Below are 27,829 nucleotides of genomic sequence, written 5' to 3'. Positions count from 1 at the left end.
CCTAAAGTACCACGTAACCCGTCTTAAACGGTTGCCAATTTAAAACATAATTAAAGCTATCAAACTGGAGCCATTAGATCATGTGCCCAGATATCCTACGGCTGTTGGAAATGATGACAAAATAAGGGGCATCTTCCCCTCGTTGGAAGGCAGCCGGGTCCAAATTTCTAATCATGTAATACATATTAATTTTAAAAAAAAACAAATAATTCTTCATTTGCACAGGAAAGCAAATTTGTAAGATATTCAACACTTCTTAATTTAGAGAAAATTGGGAGGAGAAGAAAAAAATTGACATTTGTGGATTTAAAATTCAATATGTAAGACAGAAATTTCTCTTTCAAGTAACTCGAAAATGTGATGACAATGATGCGATATTAATTAAAAAAGAAAAGAAAAGAAAAGGAAACTTGTGTGAGATTGTTACATCACTTTAGTATATTGAGTTAGAAAAATTCTATAATATATCATAGGTAATACAACTAACTAATATTTGTATAACATGCGTAATTGAATTTAATATAATTACCATTTATATGGTGGTTTTTCAAAATAAATACATATATGCCACAATATCATTTTTTTTTGTATGATTGATATGATACCTCTAATGTATTTTAAAATTTCACATTGAGCTGGTGGGACAAGTCACTAATACTCTCTTATGTGGTAGAGCAATGAGTTCTACCATAAGAACCACTGATTTTTTTTTAAATATTAAATTTAATGGACTCTAAAAAGTGTGGGACAATTCTATGCAAGTTTTTCTTCAATTTATATAAAGCTAGTATCTTAATTATAATTTGGAAGAATAATATTGCATTTTCTATATTAAACTCCAAATTTATGATTAAAAATCAATAGACACTTTTTGAATAAACTAATTTATGAGATAATAAATATGTGCATGCACACACGCGTGCGCGCACACACACATAAGATTTTTTATCATATTAAAATTAAGAACAAGTTAAAAGATATAAAAATAAAAAAAACACAGACTCCAATATAACATATTTTATCATGTAGTGCATTGAAATGTGTTTTTTTTTTTGAATTGGTTTTACTCCCAAACTTGAAAAATATCCTCACACGCACTATGGAAGGTAATAGTAGATGGCTATCAGTTTCCGTAGTTGTCTTTGTTTTTGTAATTTTTTAAGATAAATTGTCTTTGATTTGAAAAGAATGAAACTACGGCATTATGAAACATATGATTCTTTTTTTTTTTCCCCCATGAAATGTTCATTTATAAGATTGCATTCACACAAGGCTCTTGTGTCACGTTTTTAGCATAATTTTCATGTAAAGTTGCAATACATTAACTTGCTTCAAAGAAAAAGCCACCATTGACCTGCCGTTGATCGTTTTAAACGATAGAAATGTGTACATTCAAGAAAGTGGAGATTTAACTAACCTAAAGTAGTGTTTGGTTGGAAGTAGAGGAAGAGGAAGAGAAAAGTAATTTGAATTTCTTTTTTATTTTTATTATTTGGTAGATCACTAGATCATAATTTATAAGAATTTAATTTCTATCAGAATTTAATATACATCATAATGTAGAATTTTGATTCCTCACCAAAAGTGAGGAATTCAAATTCCTCTTCTATTAGAAGACAAAACATCCAAAATTACTCATTCAATCTTTTATTAACTTGTTCTACGTTATCAAATAATTAATATTTACAATTTAATTTTTATCAATTTAATTTGTAGATAATTAATTTATATTAATAAAAGTTAAAGTAATGATTTAAACAATTTAATAAAATCACTTTATTTATTTAATTAATTTACAAAAATAAAATTATAAATTTAACAGTCATCAACAAGTCACCGTTGCAGTCGTCGGGTGACAGTTGTTGTCGTCGACTTTGGTGTGTGAAATGTCACTGCCGGTACGGTTGGACTTGGTAGCCAACAAGCAACGTCATATCATTATCATAAAGGTTTAAAATGGATCTATGTTCTTCAAATTTAGTTAAAAAGTTTTGAAAACTTTTTTACTTTCCCAGGTCCAGACAAACATCAAATATTTTGGCCAAATAAGTTGCTTCAATCTAGAGATTGTCAATTTCTAATAATTTTCATATGATTCTCGAGTTGAAATGAGATGGTACGATGGTTGCAAGCAACCAGTACGATGGTTGCAAGCAACAACAGGCAGCGGCTCTGATGGCAGCTCTGCTTCCTTTTTGGTTTTTTCAAATAAAATTTTAAAATCATAATATATTAATTACAAAATTATTTATTTATGTCATAATTTATTTAGAAACAAATTAAATTAATTATAAGATAAAATTATGTTAATAAACATTTTTAAATAGAGTGATTAAAAATATAAGTATATTATTCAAAATAATATTTTATTAGTTATTTATATAGTAGACTAAATAAATTTAATTGTTTTATTTTTTTACAGTATATCTATGATAAATATTGAAAGTGTAACACTATAGGGTGAAATTGTCTAAATAAAAAATAGGACATTTCCTTTCTTTGTATAATTTTGTTACAAATGAAACATTAGAAAAGAGTTTCAATAGACTCTCCTCTCCATTTTTGTCCCACTTTCCTCTCTTCTCATTTTCTTACTTTTCTTCAGATCAAACACCACTAAGAGAAAATAACTTCGGCAAATCGATCTCATTGACTGTTCGAAAATGTGATCCGTTTTGAAACATATGGAACATGGATGTGAGAGCTTGAATAATTTCAACTAGGTAGCGACTTTTATGAAGTTGTTTTAGTACATTTAAGGCTACTGATATGTGTTGTTGACCTTTTGAGAGTTCTTTTGAAACACTTTGTGTTATCCATAAGCAATAGAATCACCCTTATTTTGCCCAAAATCGCCTTGTACTACATGATTTTGAAATTTTTTGTATATGATATTGCTCAATACAAGCAGCTTCAAGTATTACATCTTTTAAGCATTTACAAGCAGGGCTGAGCTGAATGCTCCTGCAATTGGACAACTATAACTTTGTAACAGTATTGGGAATCAAAAGTTCCCAGAAATATTTACAACTAAAATTAATCCTCAATATCGCTATCAAGAGGGCATGATCCATCATCTACATTGGCAAGTGGGTCATATAACGGGGAGCTTGGATCCATACATCCTGGAACAAGATTAAGATCACATCGATCACCCTGCATTGAGTTACATTCAACAGATTAATAATTGGTTTTGATGGTGCAATTTTGCAGGGAAGTAACAAAATGATGTTATGAGAAATGCACAAAGAGTGTACATACCCCTTCTGCAGCCAAATTGCCAATCAGCACGCATCTATCGACCACAACGTCTGTGTCGGGAAAAATGGCTTTCTCACATGCACCGTCTTTACTTAACTGATCTGCCAAACCCTGCCATATGAATCCAAGTTTTAGACCATAGTGCCAGGGAAATTGCAATTGCAGTTTTATACATGTGATGTATTCATTTGCTTCTACCTTATTCGCTGAGATTTCCAGTCAATTACACTTTTGGAGTAAAAATATAATTACAAGTTACAGACATTTGTTTTGTTATTACCTTGTTAAAGAAGTCCATTGGTTTATTTCTCCAAGCCCTAGGCACTAGGAACTTTATTCTGTAAGGTCCATCCCACTCGACTCCATTTGTGAATGAGAAGATCAAGTTTATAGCTGCAAAAAGAAAAATTCATAATAAGAGAATTAATAAATGCCTAAGAAAGCAAATATAAGTCTGTGAAGTAGAACATACCGTGCTTAGGTACGCATATCTGGATGGTATAAAATGGGGAGTCATTTTGGCCTCGGTTTTTCCTAAGCATTGCCCTTGGTTCACCGCCACACATAAATGGCTGATTAAAACCTCCTGTGGAAGGTTGTGCAAGAAAAAGAGATTCAATGAGGACTATTATGACTGATATTTTGCGAAGAAACCAAGGCTATGGTGTTAGAACTACCGTTAAATCCAATCCCAAAGTCTTTGTTTGGCAAAAGTTTTTTTGCATATGGATTGTAGAATATCTTCAACTTCTCTCCCTGTTAAGAGGATTTCAAAAGCCTTATCATTATAATAGATAAAAAATTAAAAAAGAATCAGAGCCAGAACTAAATTCAATGCCAGGACCAATGCCAAACTTACAGACATAGGAGGAAGACCATTCATAGTTTTCCAATATACAGGGGCCTTCCCAAGTTCAAACATTGCCCAGCTAGGACGTGTGTACCTGAAATGAAGAAGTTCACAGTTAACACCACAATCATAGTTCAGTTACCACAATGTACGGAGAATCTGAACACAACAAAACAGTTTTTCTAATGATTCCGGATCATTGATCAAATAAAGGGGAACTAAAAGTTGAAGTGGGATTCATACTCTTCAATTTCTTCATAGGGAGTTGTTGCAGTGGTTACTGCAGCAGTTACTTTTCCAGTAATCCTAACTGTTTTCTTCTGCTTTGGAGAGCTCCTCGGCAACAAAGCACCCTTAAAGCTACTACCTGCTTCACAGAAATCATGTGATTCAAAGTGACACAGAAAAGTAAGATATTCAATAGCTAGTAGGGACTTGTTAATTATGATCTGTACTCAAACATAGACTTTCTTAGGTCCCCATTCTCAGTAGCTGTGGAATGGAAGAAAAATTACACCACTACTTTTAGTGCCGGCATTTTCTGGAAGCCTCCTTTGAAATCATAGTAGGAAACAATTCATTATGTATCATCATTTTCAAATAACGGTATCAAGTACTATTCACACACCACAGCAAACTCTGATGTAACATGGGACATTAAAATCATCGACAACTTTTTGCTTTGTTGTACAAAATTGAACCAATACAGATGGTCTACTCACTAGCAAAATCGCCAAGAGCAATTTGCAACAAGAGAAACTCAAAATTTAAATATTTAAATTGTAGAGAAGTTTAAGGACTCATACCAAGTGTACTTGACACGGATGGGGTTGCATTTCTACAAGAAACCGACCTCGTGGCCGAAGCAAATTGTGATGAAGCCGCAAAGATTGACCCAGCCGTTGCTGCCATGTATCACACTTTAGTGCTGCTTTTAACTTCCTGGAGAAGTGCTTATTCAATTCAATTGGGCAAGTTTGAAGGTTGCAGTACAAATAAATCCAGATATATAGAAAGAAGTTTTATATACGCAAATGGATAAGCAAGCAAGCAAGCAACCACACACACAAAATATGGCAAAAATATCTATTAAAAATAAAATGAAAAATCTAATACAAGAAGACAAAAGACTAACGCCGAAGTATATCTTGTGACCAAAAATATCTGGACTGATACTTCACGCAATCTAATTTCCCAATCTGAACGCCGTTTTATCCCTCTCTCTTGCTGTCTCTCTCTTTAAAATCTACATGTTTTGGACACAAAAAATTATAATAATATTAAATCACGGAAAAAAAAAAAAGAAAAAGAAAACCCATCACCATAAATAAGAACCCCATCTCAAACAAAGTTGTACGCAGAGAAAACGGAAAGCCTTTCTCCATGGCTTTCATCACAACATCACCAACCAAACCAAAATCTTTCACTTTTTCACCTCTGTGTCAAGCAAGAAAAACTCAAACCGATAAAGTTCTGGCCTTCGGCAATTCTAACTTACAACACAAGCTAATAAAAACGAGCTTTGTGTATCATGTTTATAAATATAACAAAAGAGAGTCACTAGCAATTGTTAATGCAGCATCAATTGAATCGACAGAACCAAAGCCAGAGCCAGAGCCAGAGCAAATTCCCGAGGTGGAAACTTATGGGAGAATTTTGTTATCTGATGTGTTGGTGAAGAGGAGAAGAAGTTTATTTTCTGGGAGGAATTGGAACTCATTGGATATAAGCACAGCTGGTGTTGTTTTGGCAATGCATTTGCTTGCTCTCTTTGCGCCATTTTGTTTCACGTGGAGTTCTCTTAGGGTTGCTTTTGGACTTTATGTTGTGACTGGACTTCTGGGTATCACTCTTTCTTTTCACAGAAACCTTTCTCATAGGAGTTTTAAATTACCCAAATGGCTTGAGTACTTGTTTGCTTATTGCGGAGTTCAGTCTCTTCAGGTAAAATTAAGTTGCTTTTTCAACTAAAGATTGTTGCTTTTGTAGTTGAAAAAGACTTTTCATTTTATTATTTATTTTGGTGGTTTCAGGGGAATCCAATTGATTGGGTAAGCACACATAGGTATCATCACCAGTTTTGTGATTCCGAAAGGGATCCGCATAGTCCCATTGAAGGGTTTTGGTTTAGTCACATGAGTTGGCTGTTTGATAAGGATTCTGTTCTCGAAAGGGTATGACACATTCACTCAAAAATTTCCATTTGTGGCTTTTATTTACTTATTTGTTTTATGTTAATGGGGGCAATCGGCTGCAGTGTGGAGGGCCAAACAATGTGGGAGATTTAGAGAAGCAGCCTTTCTATAGATTCTTAAGAAGCACTTACATTCTCCATCCAATTGCACTTGGAGGCTTGCTATATGCACTGGGAGGCTTTCCTTTCATTGTGTGGGGAATGGTAAGGAAGCACTTTCCTTTAAGCTGTTCTGTTTTGATTGAATTGTTCTAGGTATGGCTTTACTTGCAAATTCAAAATAAACCTTGCCTTAATCTGACTTCAATTATATTTTGCAAAGTTTGCATGTACATGTGTACTCCTGGCCACTGATTAGAAGTTGGTAGGCCTTCTCCCTTTAATTTACTTCAAACCATTCAATTAGTGGGGCAGCCTCCTCTGTGCCAAGTGTATTTTGGCGTTGTTTGATTTTGTCTTCGTGTCCTCGAGTTGAATTCTCATCTATCCTGAATTTGTGACCAAGTTCAAGCTTTATGGCATCTTTGTTTTGACATTTTGTCTTTAGACAGAACATGGACCCATCAAGTTGCCTGGAGATTAATGCTATAATCTGAATACACATTGTTTAACTTTTCATAAAACCTAAGGCATTAAAATTTTACCATTGTAGGGTGTGAGGATTGTGTGGGTATATCACATCACCTGGCTGGTAAATTCAGCTTGCCATGTATGGGGAAAGCAAGCATGGAACACTGGAGATTTGTCCCGGAACAATTGGTAATGACACAATCTACTTCTTTATCAGGTTGATTTGCTCCCTGAATTTTTCTTAGACTTGAATTTTGAACTTGTTTAGGTGGGTGGCATTACTTGCATTCGGAGAAGGTTGGCACAACAACCACCATGCCTTCGAATATTCCGCGAGACACGGCCTGGAATGGTGGCAGGTTGACTTGACTTGGTATGTTGTGAGATTTCTTCAGGCTGTTGGTTTGGCAACTGATGTGAAGTTACCAAGTGAAACTCAGAAGCAAAGAATGACATTCAACAATTGAAGATACGCATGCCATTTTGTGATTTGTTCCATCGGGTGTCTCTGGAATTGTGTTCAATGGCTAAAGAGTTTTGGCTAGGCAACTGACCGATCCTTTTTTCTAAGTTGACCATCAACTGAGCTAGATGTAGCTCTTGGACTATTCATGGATCATGTGGTTGAGGCTTTTTTATTTTTTATTTTTTATTTTTTTTTCCTTCTTCTCACTGGTGGACCTCATGATACTCTATAATATATACAAAATTCAAGTTCATTTCATTCTGTTATTGATTCTTTGTACTTAACTGTGATAAAATATTAATCCTTGCAAGAGCTAGGCTACAAATAGTTTCCTTTGAGTAAATTGTTAATACTTTACAGCATTGCATTTTTATAATTGCAAAGATTCCCATTTACGTGGAAGGCTCTAAAAGTCCTAAAAAAATTCAATAATTACCCAAAAAAAAAAATCAGTTTAATAATTACCGGAAAAAGGGAAAAAAAGGAAAAAAAAAACAGTTAATCATTGATACCATACTAGAAACCAAAAATCAAAAATCGAATTTTTCAGTCGAATGAATGTTTTTCATATCATTTGTTGTGAAAATTTTAATATACTCGCAAGTGCACGAATCTAGAGATAGAAAAGTGGTAACGAGGTCGATCCCACAGGGATTGTTATAAATTGAAAAGTCTAATTTAAATCTAAAATTAATATTAATTCTAACCTAGTTGAGCAAATTGAGTTTTAAGAGAAATTAAACTAATTAAACTAAGAAAACAATTAAAGTAAATGAGAATTTAATGAGATAAAAATTACCAAGGTTTCGGAATCCACCACTATTCAATTAGTAATTATCTAAATATTAATTAATCCCCAATTTTAGAGTGACAACTCGAAATCAATCTATGTCATCTCATGGATATAACAATTAAGCCCAAGTAATTAAATCTAATGTAGGTTCTTTTTCTGCTTAATAATATGACATCTAAGAATCTCATGTAAACATATTGAATAACAAAGAGTCAAAGTTTCCTAAGCACTCTATGTAAACAATTTAATGAAAGACATAAAATCAAAGATAATCATGTATAAACTTTATAAATCCAAGCATAGATTTAATCGAATATTAATCCTAACAATCAATAATGCATGACAGAATTGATGAAAAGATTTTAATAACATCCAATTAATCAGGTGAAATAAAAACCATAATTATTAAAGAACATATATAGGGAATTAATTAAATAAAAAGATAATTATTTCATTGAATAGGGTTTCATCCTTAACCTCAGTATAAGAAAATTAGTTAGACATACTTGAATGGGGAGCAATAAAAGAAATAAAATTCAGCCATGGAGCCAAACTACTGCACTCGGCCTATCTCTCCTCTTCTGCCTTGCGTCTGCAGCTCTCCTCCCTGGCGGCTCCTCCCTTGCAAAGGCCAAAGTTCGGCTTTTATATTGTAACACCCTCCAAAATCCTCAAATCAAAAGGATTTAAAACAAGCCAAGCACAACCGACTTTAAGCCCATGCACGTGGAGCCCACTTGAAATTAATGGTCAATGCTTTTCTAACTATTCACGTGAGATGCACAAGCCAATTATTCTCCTTTAAGCATCTTTTTTCCTTTTTTCTTTTATTCTTCACAAGCAGCAATTATTTCCATAAACTCTAATTTGTTTCCTTTTTAAGCTCCCTTTCATGAATTGCTTCCACAAATTAATTTGATCTTCAATATTGTCCAGTTATTATTCCTTATGCATTTTTCATCCGTAATCTCCAATTATTTCCCTAATCAATAAAATAACTCAATTAATTAAAAGAAACAAATAAAAATAACTAGCAATTATATAATTAAGGGTAAAATATGTATATAAATTATGCTCATCAAATACCCCCAAACTTAGATTTTGCTAGTCCTCGAGCAAAACTAAAACTTAAAACTAAAAAAAATAAAAATAATGAAACAAAAAGTAAATCCTAACTAAACCACTTTCGCAGGTAATCGCGATTGCATTTAGCGTATGCAACAAGCCTTTAAACCCCTAGGCGGCCCTAGTGGACGAGTTATAGTCTCGTGAGGGCTTCAGTGATGATACCCACAAACATCATTTAAAAAAAATAAATAAATAAAATTAAAAAAGAACGAAAAATTTTAAATAAACCATGAAAAATAGCCTCAAAGATTGCAAAAATTATATAGCTCAAAGAAAATTTCAAATATTAGCAAAGTTCTAACTTTAATTCAATAGTCAATCCCACCTCTCTTTCGATTCTTGTAGTGTGTGTGTGAAATCAATTCAATCAAATCCATTCCCAAAATCCTCAACATCAACAGCCTTCGCCTCAAACAAAGAACAGAGTAGGTCAAACTAATCTTATCATCTTGATCTCCAATTTTTTCTCTCACAGGCTTTTATGTGCATTTTCTTTTGATTTTTTTTTTTCAGCACATGCACTTGATTTTTTTTTTTTTCTTCTCTTTTTTTTTTTCAACCATAGTCAGGAGCTTTCACTCTACCCCTTAAGGTAGCCTTCTTCTCATGGTAGATTATCCTCTACATACTTGTGGTACATAGGCCCAAATTACTCAAGGATAGCTTCACTCTTAAGGGTTATAGGTAGCTATTTCTGACTTTGGTGCCCGTGTATATTATTTTGTATTGTGGAGATAAGAATCAAGACAAACAGTCATTTACTCTATCTAAAATTCTCAACTCAGGCTGCGTCAATATCAAATTTCAAGTCAAAATTACGAAAGAATTGATATTAGTGCTCATGGTTTAAAGAATCTCAATCAAGAGAAACTAACACAAGAATCAAGTATAAACTAAGACAATATTCAACCCTTTCTAAAAACCATATTCATTGTCAATCAAATTCTTATCATTGGCTTTTCACATAAAAACAAAAAACAACAACTTTTTTTTTGAATTTTTGAATTTTAAAAAAAAAAAAAAAAAAAATTTTTTTGGTTTTTTTTTTTTGTTTAACAAACAAAACACACACTATTCCCACCCCCAAACTTATTTGGAACATTGTCCTCAATGTTGCACAAACAAAAGATATGCATGCAAACAAATGAAAGAAATAATAATAATAAACATAAATAATAAAAAGAAAGTTGGAGAGAACACACCTGGATGGGCTGGGAAAGCTTTAAAAAAAAAAAACAACTAAAAAGAAAACATTAGAAAAGAAAAATACTAGAAAAGAAAAACAAACAAAGAGAAGAAAACCTACTATTAAAATAAAACAAGAGTGCAAAGATGGACATAATTAATCCTGATAAACAGGATCATCTAAAAGTATCTCCTCAACTTCTGGTGTTCTTAACTCTAAAAATGGTTTTAATCTTTGCCCATTGACCTTAAATAAATCACCATTTTTAGGGTTTTCAATCTCAATTGCTCCATAAGGGAAAACAGTACGAACTATAAAAGGACCAGACCATCGAGAACGTAACTTACCTGGAAAGAGATGCAATCGGGAATTATATAAAAGTACTTTCTGACCTGGTGTAAAGGCTTTTCTCAAAATGTGTTTGTCATGAAAGACTTTCATTCGCTGTTTATAAATCTTGGCATTCTCATATGCATCATTCCTGATCTCTTCAAGTTCTGCTAGTTGTAATCTTCTCTTGGAACCAGCCTGCTGCATGTCAAAATTGAATTTCTTGATCGCCCAATATGCACGATGCTCCAACTCTACTGGCAGATGACATGCTTTTCCATACACAAGTCGATAAGGTGACATCCCAATTGGTGTTTTAAAAGCAGTCCTATATGCCCACAATGCATCATCAAGTCTCAAAGACCAATCCTTTCTATCTGGCCTAACTGTTTTCTCTAGAATCTGCTTGATCTCTCTATTAGAAATCTCTACTTTGCCACTGGTTTGAGGATGATATGGGGTGGCAACCTTATGTGTAATGGAATATTTGTCCAAAAGAGTTTTGAAAGGTTTATTGCAAAAATGGGTGCCACCATCACTAATGATTGTTCTAGGGAAACCAAAACGAGACAGAATATTACTCTTCAAGAATTTCACTACAACCCTATGATCATTGGTTTTGCATGGAATAGCTTCAACCCACTTCGACACATAGTCCACTGCAACCAATATATACTGATAACCAAAAGATGGAGGAAAAGGTCCCATGAAATCAATACCCCATACATCGAAGATCTCAACCACAAGAATAGGATTGAGTGGCATCATGTTCCGCTTTGAAATGCTACCCATACGTTGGCACCTATCACACAAAGAACAGAAAATATAAGCGTCATGAAAAAGAGTAGGCCAATAAAAACCACACTGTAAAATTTTTGTTGCTGTCTTTTTAGTACTAAAGTGGCCTCCACAAGCTTGTTCATGGCAAAATGAGATAACACTTTGAATTTCATTATCGGGAATACATCGCCTAATAATCTGATCAGCACAATATTTAAATAAATAGGGATCATCCCAAAAGAAGTCTTTCACTTTAGATAAGAACTTTGTTCTATCTTGCTTAGTCTAGTGCTCTGGGATTTGACCTGTAGCAAGGTAATTAACTATATCAGCAAACCATAGTACACCATTTACACTCATAAGTTGCTCATCTGGGAAAGACTCATTCAAAGGTAAAGATTCTGGAATAAATTTAAGATCAAGGCGAGATAAATGATCTGCCACAACATTTTCAGAACCTTTTTTATCTCTAAATTCAATGTCAAATTCTTGTAAAAGCAACACCCAACGAATCAATCTTGCCTTGGCATCTTTCTTAGTAAACAAATATTTTAAAGCAGCATGATCAGTAAAAATAATCACTTTACAACCTATAAGATAAGATCTGAATTTATCAAGTGCAAACACCACAGCTAGCATTTCTTTTTCTGTAGTTGAATAGTTCAACTGTGCATCATTGAGTGTCATACTAGCATAATAAATCACATAAGGCACACGATCTAATCTTTGTCCTAAAACTGCTCCTACAGCATAATCAGATGCATCACACATAATTTCAAAAGGCAAATCCCAATTGGGTGGCTGAATGATAGGTGAAGAAGTCAACAATTTCTTAAGCTTTGCAAAACCATCAAGACAAGATTCATCAAAGATAAAAGGTGCATCCTTAACAAGTAAATTGCATAAAGGTCTAGAAATTTTACTAAAATCTTTAATGAATCTTCTATAAAAACCAGCATGTCCAAGGAAAGATCTTACTTCTTTTACAGATTTGGGATGTGGAAGATTAGAAATTAAATCCACCTTAGCTTTGTCGACTTCTATTCCTTTGCTGGAAATTATATGACCAAGAACAATACCTTGTTTTACCATGAAGTGACATTTTTCCCAATTTAGAACCAAGTTCTTTTCTTTACATCTCTGCAAAACTAATGTTAGATGCTGCAAACATTCATCAAAAGAATCTCCATAAACAGAAAAATCATCCATGAATACTTCAAGAAATCTCTCAACCATATCAGAAAAAATACTAAGCATGCATCTTTGAAAGGTAGCAGGTGCATTGCATAAACCAAATGGCATTCTCCTATATGCAAAAGTTCCAAATGGACAAGTAAAAGTAGTTTTCTCCTGGTCCTCTGGAGCTATAGGGATCTGATTATAACCTGAGTATCCATCTAGAAAACATAAAAATCATGACCTGCAAGTCTATCAAGCATTTGATCAATAAATGGAAGAGGAAAATGATCTTTTCTTGTGAATGAATTCAATTTTCTATAATCAATGCAAACACGCCAACCTGTAGTTACTCTAGTGGGAATTAATTCATTATTAGCATTAGTAACTACTGTAACACCAGATTTCTTAGGAACAACTTGCACAGGGCTAACCCAAGAGCTATCTGAAATAGGATAAATAATTCCTGCATCTAATAATTTGATTACTTCAGCTCTTACCACTTCGTTCATGTTAGGATTTAGCCTACGTTGCATTTCCCTAACAGGTTTAGCATTTTCTTCCAGATGAATACGATGCATGCAATCTACTGGATTAATACCTTTAATATCAGCGATGGTCCATCCTATTGCCTCCTTATGTTTTTTTAGAATACATAACAACTTACCTTTTTGCTCAAGATCGAGGGAAGAAGAAATAATAACAGGTAGAGTGTCAGATTCTCCCAAGAATGCATATTCCAGAGTGTCGGGCAATGCTTTGAGTTCCAATTTTGGTGGTGCCTCTGCAGATGGGCCAATTTTCTTCTCAGAATGAGGCAGTAGTTCTGACTTTGTCTTCCATTTAGTTGTGTCCGTAATTGGAGGTGCATCAAGTAAAGCGCTGACTTCTGCAATTGCACTGTCATCATTAAAAGATAAATCAGAATGAGTTAGACATGCCTCTAATGGATCATTAGTATGGTTAGAAATGAATGAATCTTCTACTAATTCCTCTATCATATTCGCTTCAACAAATTCATCTTCTTCTTGTGGCTGCTTGGTAACATTAAAAATATTCAATTCCATGGTCATATTACCAAAAGATAGCTGCATGTTTCCATTCCTGCAATTAATAAGAGCATCAGCTGTAGCTAAGAAAGGACGACCTAGAATAACTGGAGTGTGTTTCTTAGGATCATGTACATGCTGAGTATCAATAACGATAAAATCAACAGGATAATAAAATTTATCAATCTGTATCAACACATCCTCTATAATACCACGAGGTATTTTCATTGATCTATCAGCAAGTTGCAAAATAATAGGAGTTGATTTTAACTCACCTAGTCCAAGCTGCATGTAAACAGAATAAGGCAAGAGATTAACACTAGCACCCAAATCCAATAATGCTTTATCAAAACATTGGTTCCCTATAACACATGAGATAGTAGGAGAACCAGGGTCCTTAAATTTTGGTGGCATTTTACATTGAAGTAAATTGCTAGTTTGTTCAGTTAAAAACGCTTTTTTAGTGACATGCAAATTTCTCTTTTTAGTGCATAAATCTTTCAAAAACTTTGCATATGAAGGAACTTGCTTAATAGCATCGAGTAAAGGGATGTTTATACTTACCTGTTTGAAAATTTCCATAATCTCACCTGTTGAAGTCCCTTTCTTTACCTTTGTTAACCTTTGAGGAAAAGGAGCCTTGGGAATGTAAGCTGGCGGGCCACTCTCTTCAGGATCATTTGGTGATGAGTCTTGTGATGGAACTGAATCTGAAGAAGTAGGCTCAGATATCTTCCTTGTTTGAACCTCTACTTTGTTGTCAAATAATTTTCCTCTTCTCAAGGTCATAACAGATTTTGCTTGTTCATGCTGATGACTTGAACTCGACCCAACTTCGTGCACTCCTTTAGGATTGGGAATTGATTGACTGGGGAATTTCCCTTTTTCTCTCTCCGCTACAGTAGTTGCTAATTGACCCAATTGATGTTCAAGCTTTAGAATAGCTTGAGTGTTTGACTGAAAAGCTTGTTGAGTTGACTGAATGAAACTTTGAAGTGTATCCTCTAAAGAAGATTTTCTTTGTTGGGGTGCAACAAATTGAGACATAGGTTGTTGGGCAGGAGGATATACTTGGTTAGGAGGGACAGATTGTTGATTGGGCAAGCTAAATTGTTGTCCTCCTTGGTTTGGCAAAGGTTGATTTTGTTTCCAAGACAAATTAGGGTGATTCCTCCAATTAAGATTATATGTGGGTGAGTATGGATTATTGGAGGTTTTCTCATATGATTGTAAGGTATGTACTTGCTCAGAATAAGCCTCTTGATAGGCTGGTAATGATGGACAATTCTGTGCTGTATGAGACACGTTAGAACAAATAGCACAAACCTCATTAGCTACACTAGGATGATGATTCATTGATTGGTTCAGAGCTAAGGCATCTACTTTCCTAGAAAGCGTAGCTAGAGTGGCTTTCACATCAAAGTCATCCTTAACTTCATATAACCCCTTTCTAGAAACTTGAGATGATTTTTCTCTTTGATTTGAAAAATCCCACTGTTGAGAATTCTCAGAAAGTGAATTAAAGAAATCCCATGCAGCCCCTTCATGTAAGTTCAAAAATCTCCCACCATTCATAGACTCTACCATATGACGATTTGACATGGTTAAACCGTTATAAAAGCATTGTATAAGTCTCCATTTTTCAAAACCATGGTGGGGGCACTTAAGGAGTAAATCATTGAATCTTTCCCAACACTCGTAAAATTGCTCACCCTCTCTTTGATAAAAATCACTTATCTCTCTCCTAAGGGCATTTGTTTTAGACATAGGGAAAAACTTGGTGAGAAACTTATTACTCAATTCATCCCATGTACTAATAGATCCAGCAGGAAGTGAATTCAACCAAGCTTTTGCTTTGTCTTTTAATGAGAAAGGGAACATACGAAGCTTAATTGACTCATCATTAAAATTTTGAAAACGAAATGTAGAGCATATGTCAAGAAATTCCTTAATGTGCAAATATGGATCCTCTCTCTCTAACCCATGGAAAGATGGTAAAAGTTGAATGACAGAGGGCTTGAGTTCAAAGTGTGTTGCTGTGGTTTGTGGCAACACAATACAAGATGGTTGGTTGGCTGCAAGTGGTGAAAAATATTCTCTAAGGGTTTTCTCTGCTTGCACTGGTGGAAGTATTGGCAATAATCTATTTGGGTCATCCATCACTTCTAAAGAACTAGTTTGACTACTATCAATTTTTGACTCTTTTTTAACCAAACGATTTGTTGAATCACGTTCCCAAACACTCATAAACTAACCAGACAAGGAAAGAAAGAAAAACAAAACAAAATAAAACAAATCAACAATAATAAAAAAGAAATAAAAGAAATCAAACAACCAAACAATGAATTTAAAGACAAATAAAATTTTTTTTTTTTTGTGTTTTTTTTTAATTAAAAAAAATATAAAAGACAATCTAAATTATAACTAGTGGAAGAATCAAATCAACTTAGATTAAATTGACTTTCTAGCACAATCCCCGGCAACGGCGCCAAAAACTTGTTGTGAAAATTTTAATATACTCGCAAGTGCACGAATCTAGAGATAGAAAAGTGGTAACGAGGTCGATCCCACAGGGATTGTTATAAATTGAAAAGTCTAATTTAAATCTAAAATTAATATTAATTCTAACCTAGTTGAGCAAATTGAGTTTTAAGAGAAATTAAACTAATTAAACTAAGAAAACAATTAAAGTAAATGAGAATTTAATGAGATAAAAATTACCAAGGTTTCGGAATCCACCACTATTCAATTAGTAATTATCTAAATATTAATTAATCCCCAATTTTAGAGTGACAACTCGAAATCAATCTATGTCATCTCATGGATATAACAATTAAGCCCAAGTAATTAAATCTAATGTAGGTTCTTTTTCTGCTTAATAATATGACATCTAAGAATCTCATGTAAACATATTGAATAACAAAGAGTCAAAGTTTCCTAAGCACTCTATGTAAACAATTTAATGAAAGACATAAAATCAAAGATAATCATGTATAAACTTTATAAATCCAAGCATAGATTTAATCGAATATTAATCCTAACAATCAATAATGCATGACAGAATTGATGAAAAGATTTTAATAACATCCAATTAATCAGGTGAAATAAAAACCATAATTATTAAAGAACATATATAGGGAATTAATTAAATAAAAAGATAATTATTTCATTGAATAGGGTTTCATCCTTAACCTCAGTATAAGAAAATTAGTTAGACATACTTGAATGGGGAGCAATAAAAGAAATAAAATTCAGCCATGGAGCCAAACTACTGCACTCGGCCTATCTCTCCTCTTCTGCCTTGCGTCTGCAGCTCTCCTCCCTGGCGGCTCCTCCCTTGCAAAGGCCAAAGTTCGGCTTTTATATTGTAACACCCTCCAAAATCCTCAAATCAAAAGGATTTAAAACAAGCCAAGCACAACCGACTTTAAGCCCATGCACGTGGAGCCCACTTGAAATTAATGGTCAATGCTTTTCTAACTATTCACGTGAGATGCACAAGCCAATTATTCTCCTTTAAGCATCTTTTTTCCTTTTTTCTTTTATTCTTCACAAGCAGCAATTATTTCCATAAACTCTAATTTGTTTCCTTTTTAAGCTCCCTTTCATGAATTGCTTCCACAAATTAATTTGATCTTCAATATTGTCCAGTTATTATTCCTTATGCATTTTTCATCCGTAATCTCCAATTATTTCCCTAATCAATAAAATAACTCAATTAATTAAAAGAAACAAATAAAAATAACTAGCAATTATATAATTAAGGGTAAAATATGTATATAAATTATGCTCATCATCATTCTAAGGAACATGATTCAATGACTCTATGCCTAGATGGCAATGTAAGTAAACCATACATACGAGATTATGTATAACCAATATGGTGCAATCGTCACAAATTTTGGTTGTTAGTCACAACTCACAAATTCTTTTTCTCGCATACACTTTCCCGGAAACTAGTCGCATTTACTTTCCCGGAAACTAGTCGCATTTATGGACTTATGCTCGGCTGAGATGTGAATTGCAAAACTAGACAAATGCGACAAAAAGTTTGTAAATTAATAATGCAAAAATATGTCGTCCTTATTATATAATGGCTATCAGGAAGTCTAATCTAACCCAAAGCTCTATGTAGTGGGTAAAAGGCTAAAAGCCTTAACTTGGAAGCAAAATAGCTTGAACTTAGAAGAACAGAAACCTAGCTGTTCATAGCTGTACCAATGTTAATGCACATTTAACAGGAATATTGATGTGATATTTCTCCATATTTGTTTAGCAATGAGTAGTGATATTTTCCCTCAATTTCCCTATTCAGTTCTATTTTTTCAATTAATTTCACTTATTTTCTCAATTATCCTTGCCAGGCAATAAAAAAATAATTAAAAAAACAAATAAAATTCGAGACACCCAAGCACCTTCTACCGCCAATGTCATCACCACAAGCCATTGACGCCACTAGCCCTTAATTGATGATTGACCTTACAATCAAATTCCCCAACAGCCTCCGACCAAACCCCTAAGTTTTTTAACTGATTTTAGCGAGATTGATATGATGTATCAAAATAATATCAAATGAAGCAAAAAATAATTTCACGATAAGAATTAAGAAATTATAAATAATTGGAATGAATGATAAATAATGAAAATGGACGGGCAATAAAGCGGCTTAGATTGGAATGAATGTTAAAGAATGGTGGCTAGAGGTGACAATGATGGTAAAAGGTGGTTAGGGTTTATGAAGTTATTTTTATTTTTTAATTAAAGGATAATTTTAAAAATAAGTGGCGTTCATTAAATATTAGGGGCTAGTGAAAAAATTGGAGGGGGTTAAATATCACGATTCTCAGCAATTGATGCAAAGTTGTGGGTGCTTAAGATATGATAATTTGTAATGAATAGAACTATTGGCGCTCCTTTAAGTTCCTCATGAAAACCCCTTTTTCAGTAATATTTATTTTATTTTAAAAAATGCCCTTTTTTTTAATACACCTCTAATTTTTCATTTAATTTTTTTTATTGTTAAAACTTAAAGTAGCAATGTGCTATTTTTTTAATTTCTTTTGCAATCTTATTATAACCGTATACACAAATCAAAATTTTTTCTAGGTGATGAATTTTTTTATGTTAATTAGTGGCTTAAATTACACATATTTTAAATTATAATTTGAAAGCAACCTTAAGTGCAAAAATACTTCATCAATAACAAGTATGAAAAGAATAATTGATTATTCTAAATCTTTATAATTTATTTGAGTTAGATAAGAAGTAATATGTATAAAATTATAAATAAAAAAAAGGATTGATTGTGAATGTAAGTAATTTGTTGGATAATATATATATACGTGTATTTAATTCTTATTTATTTTTAACAGTAATTTTATTTGAAATGGAGTTTTATAAGGATAATGAGGGCTGCCAATAGCCTCACTTATTTATAGTTGGTCTCGTCACCACCAGGTTCTATCCGCTGGTACATGAACGATCCCTTTTAACAAAAACTGGGCCAAATCCATTACAGTTGTTGACTCCCAACCGCATCGCTTTGTACGACCTGATCATCCAAGCTCCAAGCTCGGATAGTTAGACTAGGCCCAACTAGTTTTGACACCAGAACAAATGATCATATTTAAATATCCTTTCGTAGGGACCAGGGTAATCCTCCAAACTTTAATTTCTACATGGAAGATATGTGTCTCCCTGTGCAGCTATGTTTTTTTTATAGAAAATGATAATCAAATTAAAAGAAGACTAAAGGACGACAGAAACGCAGCGTGAGCTTGCCGTTTCACGCGTTTCCTCAGTCTTCTTTTAGTTTTGCGTGGACTCACAATAAATAATAAAATAGATAATTTAGAAATAGAAAACAGGTCAAATTTTTTCCTTTTATCTTTTACTTATACGTTATCTCCTCCCTCCCCAGCCACTCATTTTCCTTAGTTTAATCCCCCTCCACTCATTTTCCTCGTTTGGAAACGGTAGCACTTCGTTAATCCCTGCTTCTTGTTCTCGCCCAGCCGCTTCTTTTTTCTTTTTTTTTCTTTTGATTTGCAACTTCATCCCCATCATTTGCAGCCATTTGCTTCGTTACCGTCAAATTTCTTCCTTTTTTTTGGTTGCTGAAATCGAGCGGTTGGAAATGCAGAAATTACCTGTGTGATAAGTGAGATGCAGAGAGATAGAGAGGACAGGGAACTGATTTTTCCTTGTTAAATGCAGATGGCTCATGTTAAACGAGAGGTGAGAGATGGAGAGAGAGAGGACAAGAAGAAAAATTGATTGTAAAAAAGTGCTGCTATTGTTAAATGCTATATTCACTCACGTGCCATGTTTAATTTAATTTTTTAAACTGATTGTGGCCCCTGGTTTTACTTCAGTTTTCTTTTGTTAATACAAATGCAGATCGAGCTGAGTTTGTCTGGTTTGGCTTCTTCGTCGGGTTTGAGTGATAATGGCGATTTTAATTTTTTGTCAACTTTTTTATTTTGTCATCTCATTTTCGTTACTTTTGGTTTTTTTTTCATTATTTTAATATTTTCTTTTGATTATTTTATTTTTTAAATGAAAAAAAGCAACAGACAAAGGATTAAAGCAGCAGACAAAGGGATCCACGGAAACGGCAGTGGGCGCTGCCGTTTCTTTCGTCCTTTGTCGTCCGTTAGTTCAAATAGCAGAACTCTTTTTTTTTTTAATGATATTTGAAAGTAAATGTAGCCTATTATTTAAGTTACCTCATAATATTGTTAATTCACAATAATGGAAGATGTTCTAATCTAAGTAATTCAAAACTCCCTCAACCCCAGCCCCAACAATTAGCAAGTCAAATCCACAGTTGTGTACGAAAAGTAATCACGCATCCTCACTCTCATTGTACAAGATACACACTTTTAGGCCTCAATTGTCTTCAAATGGCTGCAAGGTCTCAAAGTCGCTTAGTATTGGGCAGTGCACATTGACAATAACACATCGTGATTAGAACCAAAGCATGATTTTCAGAGAAATTTCATTTTCTGAACCAAAAATGTATCTTAACATTCACAATAATGGAAGAATTTCGATCTCATATTAAATTTTATGAGCAACTGATTATGTGAAGAAAACCACCAGCTTAATTCTTGTGTAAAGAACAATGTTATAGACTTCCCATCATTTTAAGAAGCACTAAACATTTCAATAATTCCATATATCTTCGTATGATATCAATACATCGGTCGTATAAATGTTGCATGATGACACGATCGTCAAAATTTGAATTTCGTCAATCAGCAATTAATTTCCAAATTAGGCAATTGATCAAGAGCAGTATAATTGGCCAATGATGTCTATGAGTAGCAGTAGAAAATGTCACTATCTCGAGCAATGAGTCCTCCCCTCTTTCATTGTCGGGTAACATAAACCCATTCCCTAATGACCTCAAATCAACCTTTTAAATTCAGTGAATTGAAAATTAATAATCACTAAAACATAATGTGACATTAATTATTGCAACTTTAGGGGCATGTAGAAGGAGAGAGCTCTTCCCCAACATTTGGAATTTCCAAGCAAGAAAAGACAAAGAAAATTAATATTAAAAGGGACAGAAAAGAATGGTTTGTTTTCAATGAATAATAAATAATAGCCACAGTAAATAATAACCACGGGGGCCGGAAAAGCATGGTTAAGAAGCCTTGAGTTTCATATACAATTAAGCACTTTTTATATGGGTACAATCGCCTAAAAGGTGCCTCCCATAAACAAAATATTTTTGGGTTCATTACTCAATAATCTGCGTGCTCAATTACGTCAATCCAAAGCATGCTTCATCTATTATTTTTCATATTTTTTTTAAAAAAGAAAGAGACCTTTTAGATTTTCTGAGACAAATATAATTTAGCGAGTAATCAAAAATTGAGTTTCTATGTTTTACATAAGAAACACTCAAAATACTTGCAACCGTAGAAAAAATTCTGTCTGCAATAGACTTTCGAGCTATATTGTAATTTTATAAATTCAATTATTAATAAATTGTTGAATGTAATGTGAATAGATTGTAATATAATAATTAAAAACCCCTCAAATTATCGAAACAATTTATCTTACATTCAACCAAGTTATTTGAATAATTTTTGAATGCCATATTATTTTTTTTTTACATAAAATCAAAATTTAAAAAACATTAAATGGATAAATAAAATTTTTCAGGTTGCTTACGTCAATATAAAGCATTCTCTTTCGGAGTGAGCATATCGAGGATTCCATAAACAAATTAACATGCCTCTCAGTTTATAAATTAAACAAACCCTATACCCATCATCCTCAACTTACAGTTGAGTAAGTTGAGAGCAGGCTTTGTATGGTTTTAAAGTAAAATTTCAAAATGATATAATGCACAAGTTCCATTAAAATAATAATAAAAAATGCATGTGTCATTTGGCTTCCTTCCTGCATGCTTCACAGTTTCTTGTTATTCTTGCTTTGTGAGATTAAATGGCTGGAGAAGGATATATACTTATAAACTATAAGGTGAAAAAATATTTTAAATTAATGTAATATAGTTTACAATTATTAATTATTTGATTTTTCTTTTTAACACTAAATACAAACATACAATCGATGTCAATTTAAAAAACAATCCCTTGAATTGTCAGAAAAAAAATGCAGAATACAAGTTGGTTGCATGTTCAAATCAAATGTGAAGTTATTTTGAATTCAATCGCTGAAATATATCTTTATCTCCATCAAAACAGTATTGGGTAACGCTTCATTATTAATGTAGATTCTAACTTAATTATTATTAATAATGAGAATAAAATTGTTGATTATATTATAAACTTACTAATCTAATTAGAAATGAATAATTTTAGGCGTCTCACTTGTAGCTAAAATCATTTATCCAGCTTATCCAAAAATAAATAAAAAAATTCACCCAGAATAGCAGACCTTAATTGATTATCATGGTTCCATAATACAAAAGTGAAAAAGAGACTCGGTGGACTCATTTGACACCTATATTTTTGTGCTTCAAATAATGACTGTACTATAAGAGTCCAAGTTACCGTCAAAAACCTCTTTTGAGAAGAAGTCTTATTATCACGATCACCGTCATGCCCTAAAAACTCCACCCTTCTGCCACCCACATCATGATACCTTCACCCCACCATCATCAAGCATCACCCATTTCGCCACGTGTCCCACCTTGTCACCCCACCCCACCTGGCACTCGATGCTAGCCTTGTTTAACGGGCGCTTCCTCCCATTTTCTTACTTTCTTTTCCCTTTTCTCTCCCCCATACTTTCAATAACCCAAGCAATTTTCCCGAGAAAGAGAGAGAGAAAGTCAGAGAAAAAGTTAAGCGAATGGGAGGAAAAAATAAAATAAAATAAAGGAGGTACAGCAGAAGCAGCAGCAGGTGCAAGAGGGTGAAACTGTTTAGTTCAGTCAGCATGTAAGACAAGATAGAAATTTAATCGTTTTTAAAAGGTTAAAAAAATGCGGGCAGTACAATTTGTTTTGAATTTTTGTTTTTTTAACTTTTTTAGAAGTTGTGACTGGTGAGGTAACTGACAAGTTACCGGCTGCAGGCTGCTGTCGAGGGGGAGTGAGCGTCAAACGCCGCACCGGCCTGTCACAGCAGACTGCACGCGAGGTGACCGGTTACGGGGACAGTAAGTCACCACTCACCAGCCCCCTCGCTTACTGTTCTTTTATTACCCTTCTACTGTTATTGTGGGCTGGTCTGGTTGATACCCCACATTCACCTCGATTTGGGCCCACTTTGCACGCCCTGATTCCTTTTAATCTAAAATATTCAAACCTTTACCCACTCTCACATTTGGCATGTGTGGTCGAATCGCTATGTAATGACCAAAGAACCCTCTGTTGTTTTTAGTTCAAAATTAGTTTGTTGGACAAATCTGTGGTACCACTGTTGTATGGTACCACAGATGGATCCAACCATTGAATCTAGCCCACAGTTGTCACAAGAGTTAGATTTAATGGTTGGATCCAGCTGTGGTACCATACAACTGTGGCACCATAGCTGGATCCTAGTTTGTTTCTATCATTATCATAAGTTTGACCAAAATCACCCGGCCTTGTTTTTATATCTCATCTTTCATAAATAATGTATAAATAGATATTCTCTCGAACTCTATCGTACTTGGAATTTAGTCGTTTTATTTTATAAGGGTAAAAATTATTTCAACTTATTTAATGATAATTATGATTTATTTAAAATTTATAAATATTGAACTCATAGATTCTTATTATGATTAAGAATGACGTAAAATATGACATACAAATTAAATAAGAAGTACTACAAGTCTACTTTTGGATACAATTAAATTTTATTTTAAAATCTTTTAGTTGATATGGTGGTGAATTTTTTATTAGGTTCCTATTCTTGGTGATAAAAAAAACATATTTTTAATGTTGTATTTACATAATTGATATGATTTTTGAAAAGAATTTAAAATGTGTCGTTGATTGTTTTTATAACAAATGCGACCAAACGCAAATTATGTTTCTATTCTCGAACTTAAAAGAACATACTTTTTAATATTTAATTAAGATAATCGATACTATTTTTGAAAAGAATTTAAAACGAGTCACACTCAATGTTTCTTTTCGAAAAACTCTTAACCCCATTTTGAGTATAAACCCGAGTAAATTTTTGCTGTTTTCCTTCACGCGCTAAGGGATGGAAAGATGAATGTCCTTTTAAATGTGCAGCAATTCACTGGCATCGACATTTTTAAATTGTTAAGTGTGTTAAAGGAATACAGACTACGAAGGCACCGGCATCCTTTAAATAGTAGTTACTCAAGGTTGTTTCTCCCGCTAGAGAAAAAAAAAGGTAAAAAGAAGAGCAAGACACAAAACCCTAAACCCTGAAACAAGTTAAGTGAAAAGCAAAATCTATAAACAAATTAATAGCCAAGTTTTGAAGAATTAGACAAAACGGGTCTTCCTTTGTGGATGCTTGGCTTGGATCCGGATCGGTTGCGAGCCGATATGAACCGTTTGCTCGCTTTACTCTTCCACCAGGTAATTCTGATCATCGTGCGTAATCTTGATTTTTGCTTTCTTTGTTTTGTTGTTTTGGTTGCTGCTGCTGAAAGTCTACTGCTGCAAATGATCATCAAATGTAGGGAGTGTTGGATGAGCAGTTCTTGCAACTGCAGCAACTTCAAGATGAGAGCTCCCCTAACTTTGTTTCTGAAGTTGTCAACATTTACTTCCATGAATCAGAGAAGCTTTTGAGGAATCTCAGATCGCTACTGTAATCTCCTCCTCCAGTTTTGCTCATAACTAAGCTTTTTACTCGAGTCAATTTTCATTTCATGTTACAATTTATCCTTATTAAACATTATGCTCTTTCAGTCTGCTAAATGAAACAAACATATTATCAGAAATTCTTCGGTACCTCCTGGATAATTTTGTAATGGTGCAATCTGGATAATGTGCCAATAAAAGAAAACATTCTTCCTTTGATATTTAATCTACAAACCACCATTGTCTCTCTCCCTCTCAATTCATTTGAATTTTGAGTAGTAGTAAAATGCAGTTAATATTATTAAATGAAAAATAAATGTGGGGGTGTGATGGGACAGGATGGATAAAGAGTTTTCAGATTACAAGAAATTGGGAATCCATTTGAATCAGATGATGGGTAGCAGCTCAAGCATTGGTGCCAAACGAGTCAGCAACGTTTGCGTTGCCTTTCGAGCCGCTTCTGAACAGAATAACCGTGCTGGGTATTATTACTATTTTTTTTCCCTCGCCCTTTTCTTCTCTTTTCTCGAGCTTTCACATTCGGACAAAGAAAATAATCTTTTTATATCAAAATCTTGAATATTTTTGAATAAAAAGTTACCACAATATCTGAACTCAGAATGAATTGAATCGATCAACCCTCAACTCGCATTTGTAGGCTTTGTTAACGGCGTATTGTTTGGTTGCTATATATTTTCAGGTGCTTGAGAGCTTTAGAGCTGCTAGAACATGAGTACTGCTACCTCAACAACAAATTCCATGAACTTTTCCAAGTAAAATACCAAGAATAACCTTTTTATATGTTTATCTCGTGGGTATATAGTAGAATAAGCTGTATTTAAAATTAACTACAGTGCTAAATCGTTTTGTGATTGTTACTTTATGGAACAGATAGAGCAACAGAGAGAACTGGCAGCTGGAGTTCGATATCCAATGCACATGTAGAACAAATTAATATAACAAAGACATAACTCTGGCTGCTCGCTGAGCTAGCTAGCTAGCTAGCTAGCTCTCTGGATTCCACTTTGTTCTAGGGTTTTTGCTAAAAGCCAGGCAAAGCTCACGTACTTGCTGCAGATGAAGGAGAAGTAGAAGAAGAATGAATAATCTGATCAAGGGGTTGTTGCCGCTGCCTTTAATGTAGAGTTAATTTATTTTTATTCTTTTTTTTTTGTGGAATTTTCTTAATTAGTAAAGCTTTGGTTGCTTCTACTTTTGAGTTAATGGAAAATTAATTCGAGTCAAGGGGAAAAGTTGGTAGCTCTGATTTTGATATCTCTTTTAAGATTCAGCTTTAATGGCCAGATACTGCATGTCTCACCTTTTCCATTCATCTGTCTCTAATATTGCAGCCATGAATTGCCACTGACACAGGGAAAGAGAAAAAATAAATAAATAGTAACAAAATCTGCTAAGAACTATCAATATCACCATCAGTCAATCAATTGGATCAGCTCAAGTTAAATGCAAAGAGCCGAAGTCTTCGCCAATGTTAAGAGTATCAAAACTGAGAGCCTAATCAATTCATAACTCTTTGGTTGTAACGTAACCAAGCTAGCAAGGAGCCCACATGCTACATTCTGATCTGACCTAAAACTTATTAAGTCAATTTCGGTTGATGAGAATTTGATTAATTAATATGCAATTTTTATCCTTTTCACTGCATTTTTAACGAATTTTTATTTATGTAAAGATGTAGGGAGCATCAGGTAATATTTTTCCCGAAGGGTGTCTTTGTTGAATTTTAAACGCATTTGGTTGCTTATTTTCTAAACATTGTTTGAAAATAAAAATGTGAAAGTATATTTGAGTGTTTGTCTCAAAATATGAAAACAATGAAAGAGAATAATAAAAAAATTCAAATTTTTTATCTTAATAAAGATGACAACAACAAAAAAATATGAAGGATTCAAATGTAAATGCATGTAGGAATAAACAAAATTACCATTCAATCTTTTATTTTTCTAGATTTCTTTTCCTAAATTTCTATGCAGTTCTACCATTGGTTGTTTAATAGTTGTAAAGTACTTAATAAGTACTGGCAAAAATTATTTTGGAAGTTGAAGTGATTTTATTTCATTGTTTGAATGATGATGGAGTGAGGAGGTCACCTCCATTCTCACCTCATTTAGAACTTTCTATATTTCATTCCTTAACAAATTTAGTTGTTCAATTTTTCCATATCAACGTATTCTCTTATTTATATATATATATATATATATATATGAAACAAAAATTACAATGATTTAAATAAAACCATCAGTAACATTTGTAAAAGTATTTAAGTTATTAGAAATAGAATAACATCTCCAAAATTTTGGAACAATATCCTAAATCATATACATAGGTAAAATATACGAATAAATAATGAAGAAAATACATGTTTTACATATATTGGGGTGAGGTTGGGTGGGGAATGTAATCTCACCTTCATTAAGAATTTGAGATTTTTTTTTTTTTCTCATCTTGTAAAAACTCAATAATACGTATCTCATTTAGGGTGAGATCCTATAGAAGATTTTGACATCAATAATGAGACATATTCACCATTTTTATTATTTTTATTTCAAAATTATTAAATATCAAACACTATAAAATTTCATTTTATCTTTTATTTCACACCGTCGTGACTTAGAACAATACCACGATGTTAAACGAGCCTTAGTGTGTGTTTACGCTTTCTGAAGAAGTGAACCAAAAAAAAAAAAAAAACAGTACGAATATGTATCTAATAAAAGAGAGGTATTTTAGAATACCTCTTTTTATAAAATTCAGGATCACCTTGCTATTTGCTG

General features: G+C 33.3%; 3 protein-coding genes and 1 non-coding gene across 5 annotated transcripts; 3 read left to right on the top strand and 1 right to left on the bottom strand.

The window, feature by feature from the left end:
- Positions 1-2,852: 2,852 nt before the first annotated feature.
- On the bottom strand, positions 2,853-5,385 carry LOC18036608. 2 transcript variants are annotated; one of them, XM_024180559.1, is made up of 9 exons: positions 5,247-5,385; positions 4,918-5,053; positions 4,355-4,478; positions 4,121-4,205; positions 3,939-4,017; positions 3,734-3,847; positions 3,542-3,654; positions 3,262-3,372; positions 2,853-3,156 (listed from the first exon to the last, which is right to left on the bottom strand). In XM_024180559.1, exons 2-9 carry the CDS (start codon positions 5,021-5,023, stop codon positions 3,037-3,039), a joined length of 852 nt encoding a protein of 283 aa, XP_024036327.1. In that variant the 5' UTR covers positions 5,024-5,053; positions 5,247-5,385; the 3' UTR covers positions 2,853-3,036. The 2 variants fall into 2 exon arrangements, with proteins under 2 accessions (XP_024036327.1, XP_006427292.1); XM_006427229.2 differs by lacking the exon at positions 5,247-5,385 and having other exon boundaries at positions 4,918-5,131.
- A 24-nt stretch (positions 5,386-5,409) lies between these two features.
- On the top strand, positions 5,410-7,601 carry LOC18037073 (palmitoyl-monogalactosyldiacylglycerol delta-7 desaturase, chloroplastic). Its single transcript, XM_006427227.2, has 5 exons — positions 5,410-6,055; positions 6,145-6,285; positions 6,369-6,509; positions 6,958-7,064; positions 7,144-7,601. The coding sequence occupies exons 1-5, from the start codon at positions 5,495-5,497 to the stop codon at positions 7,340-7,342; spliced, it is 1,149 nt and encodes a 382-aa protein (XP_006427290.1). The 5' UTR covers positions 5,410-5,494; the 3' UTR covers positions 7,343-7,601.
- A 7,827-nt stretch (positions 7,602-15,428) lies between these two features.
- Positions 15,429-15,535, top strand: LOC112097116. The gene has a single exon (XR_002904773.1). It is a non-coding gene; the product is annotated as a small nucleolar RNA R71 (small nucleolar RNA).
- Positions 15,536-24,664: 9,129 nt separating this feature from the next.
- LOC18036726 (pseudo histidine-containing phosphotransfer protein 6) lies at positions 24,665-26,000 on the top strand. Its single transcript, XM_006427225.2, has 5 exons — positions 24,665-24,806; positions 24,911-25,041; positions 25,373-25,516; positions 25,735-25,807; positions 25,926-26,000. Exons 1-5 carry the CDS (start codon positions 24,738-24,740, stop codon positions 25,977-25,979), a joined length of 471 nt encoding a protein of 156 aa, XP_006427288.1. The 5' UTR covers positions 24,665-24,737; the 3' UTR covers positions 25,980-26,000.
- Positions 26,001-27,829: the final 1,829 nt, after the last annotated feature.

The sequence above is a fragment of the Citrus clementina genome, unplaced genomic scaffold, assembly GCF_000493195.1.
Source record: "Citrus clementina cultivar Clemenules unplaced genomic scaffold, Citrus_clementina_v1.0 scaffold_7, whole genome shotgun sequence".
Lineage (NCBI taxonomy): Eukaryota > Viridiplantae > Streptophyta > Magnoliopsida > Sapindales > Rutaceae > Citrus > Citrus x clementina.
The sequence above is the reverse complement of the archived record's forward strand: the minus strand, read 5'-3'. Positions and strand labels throughout refer to the sequence as shown.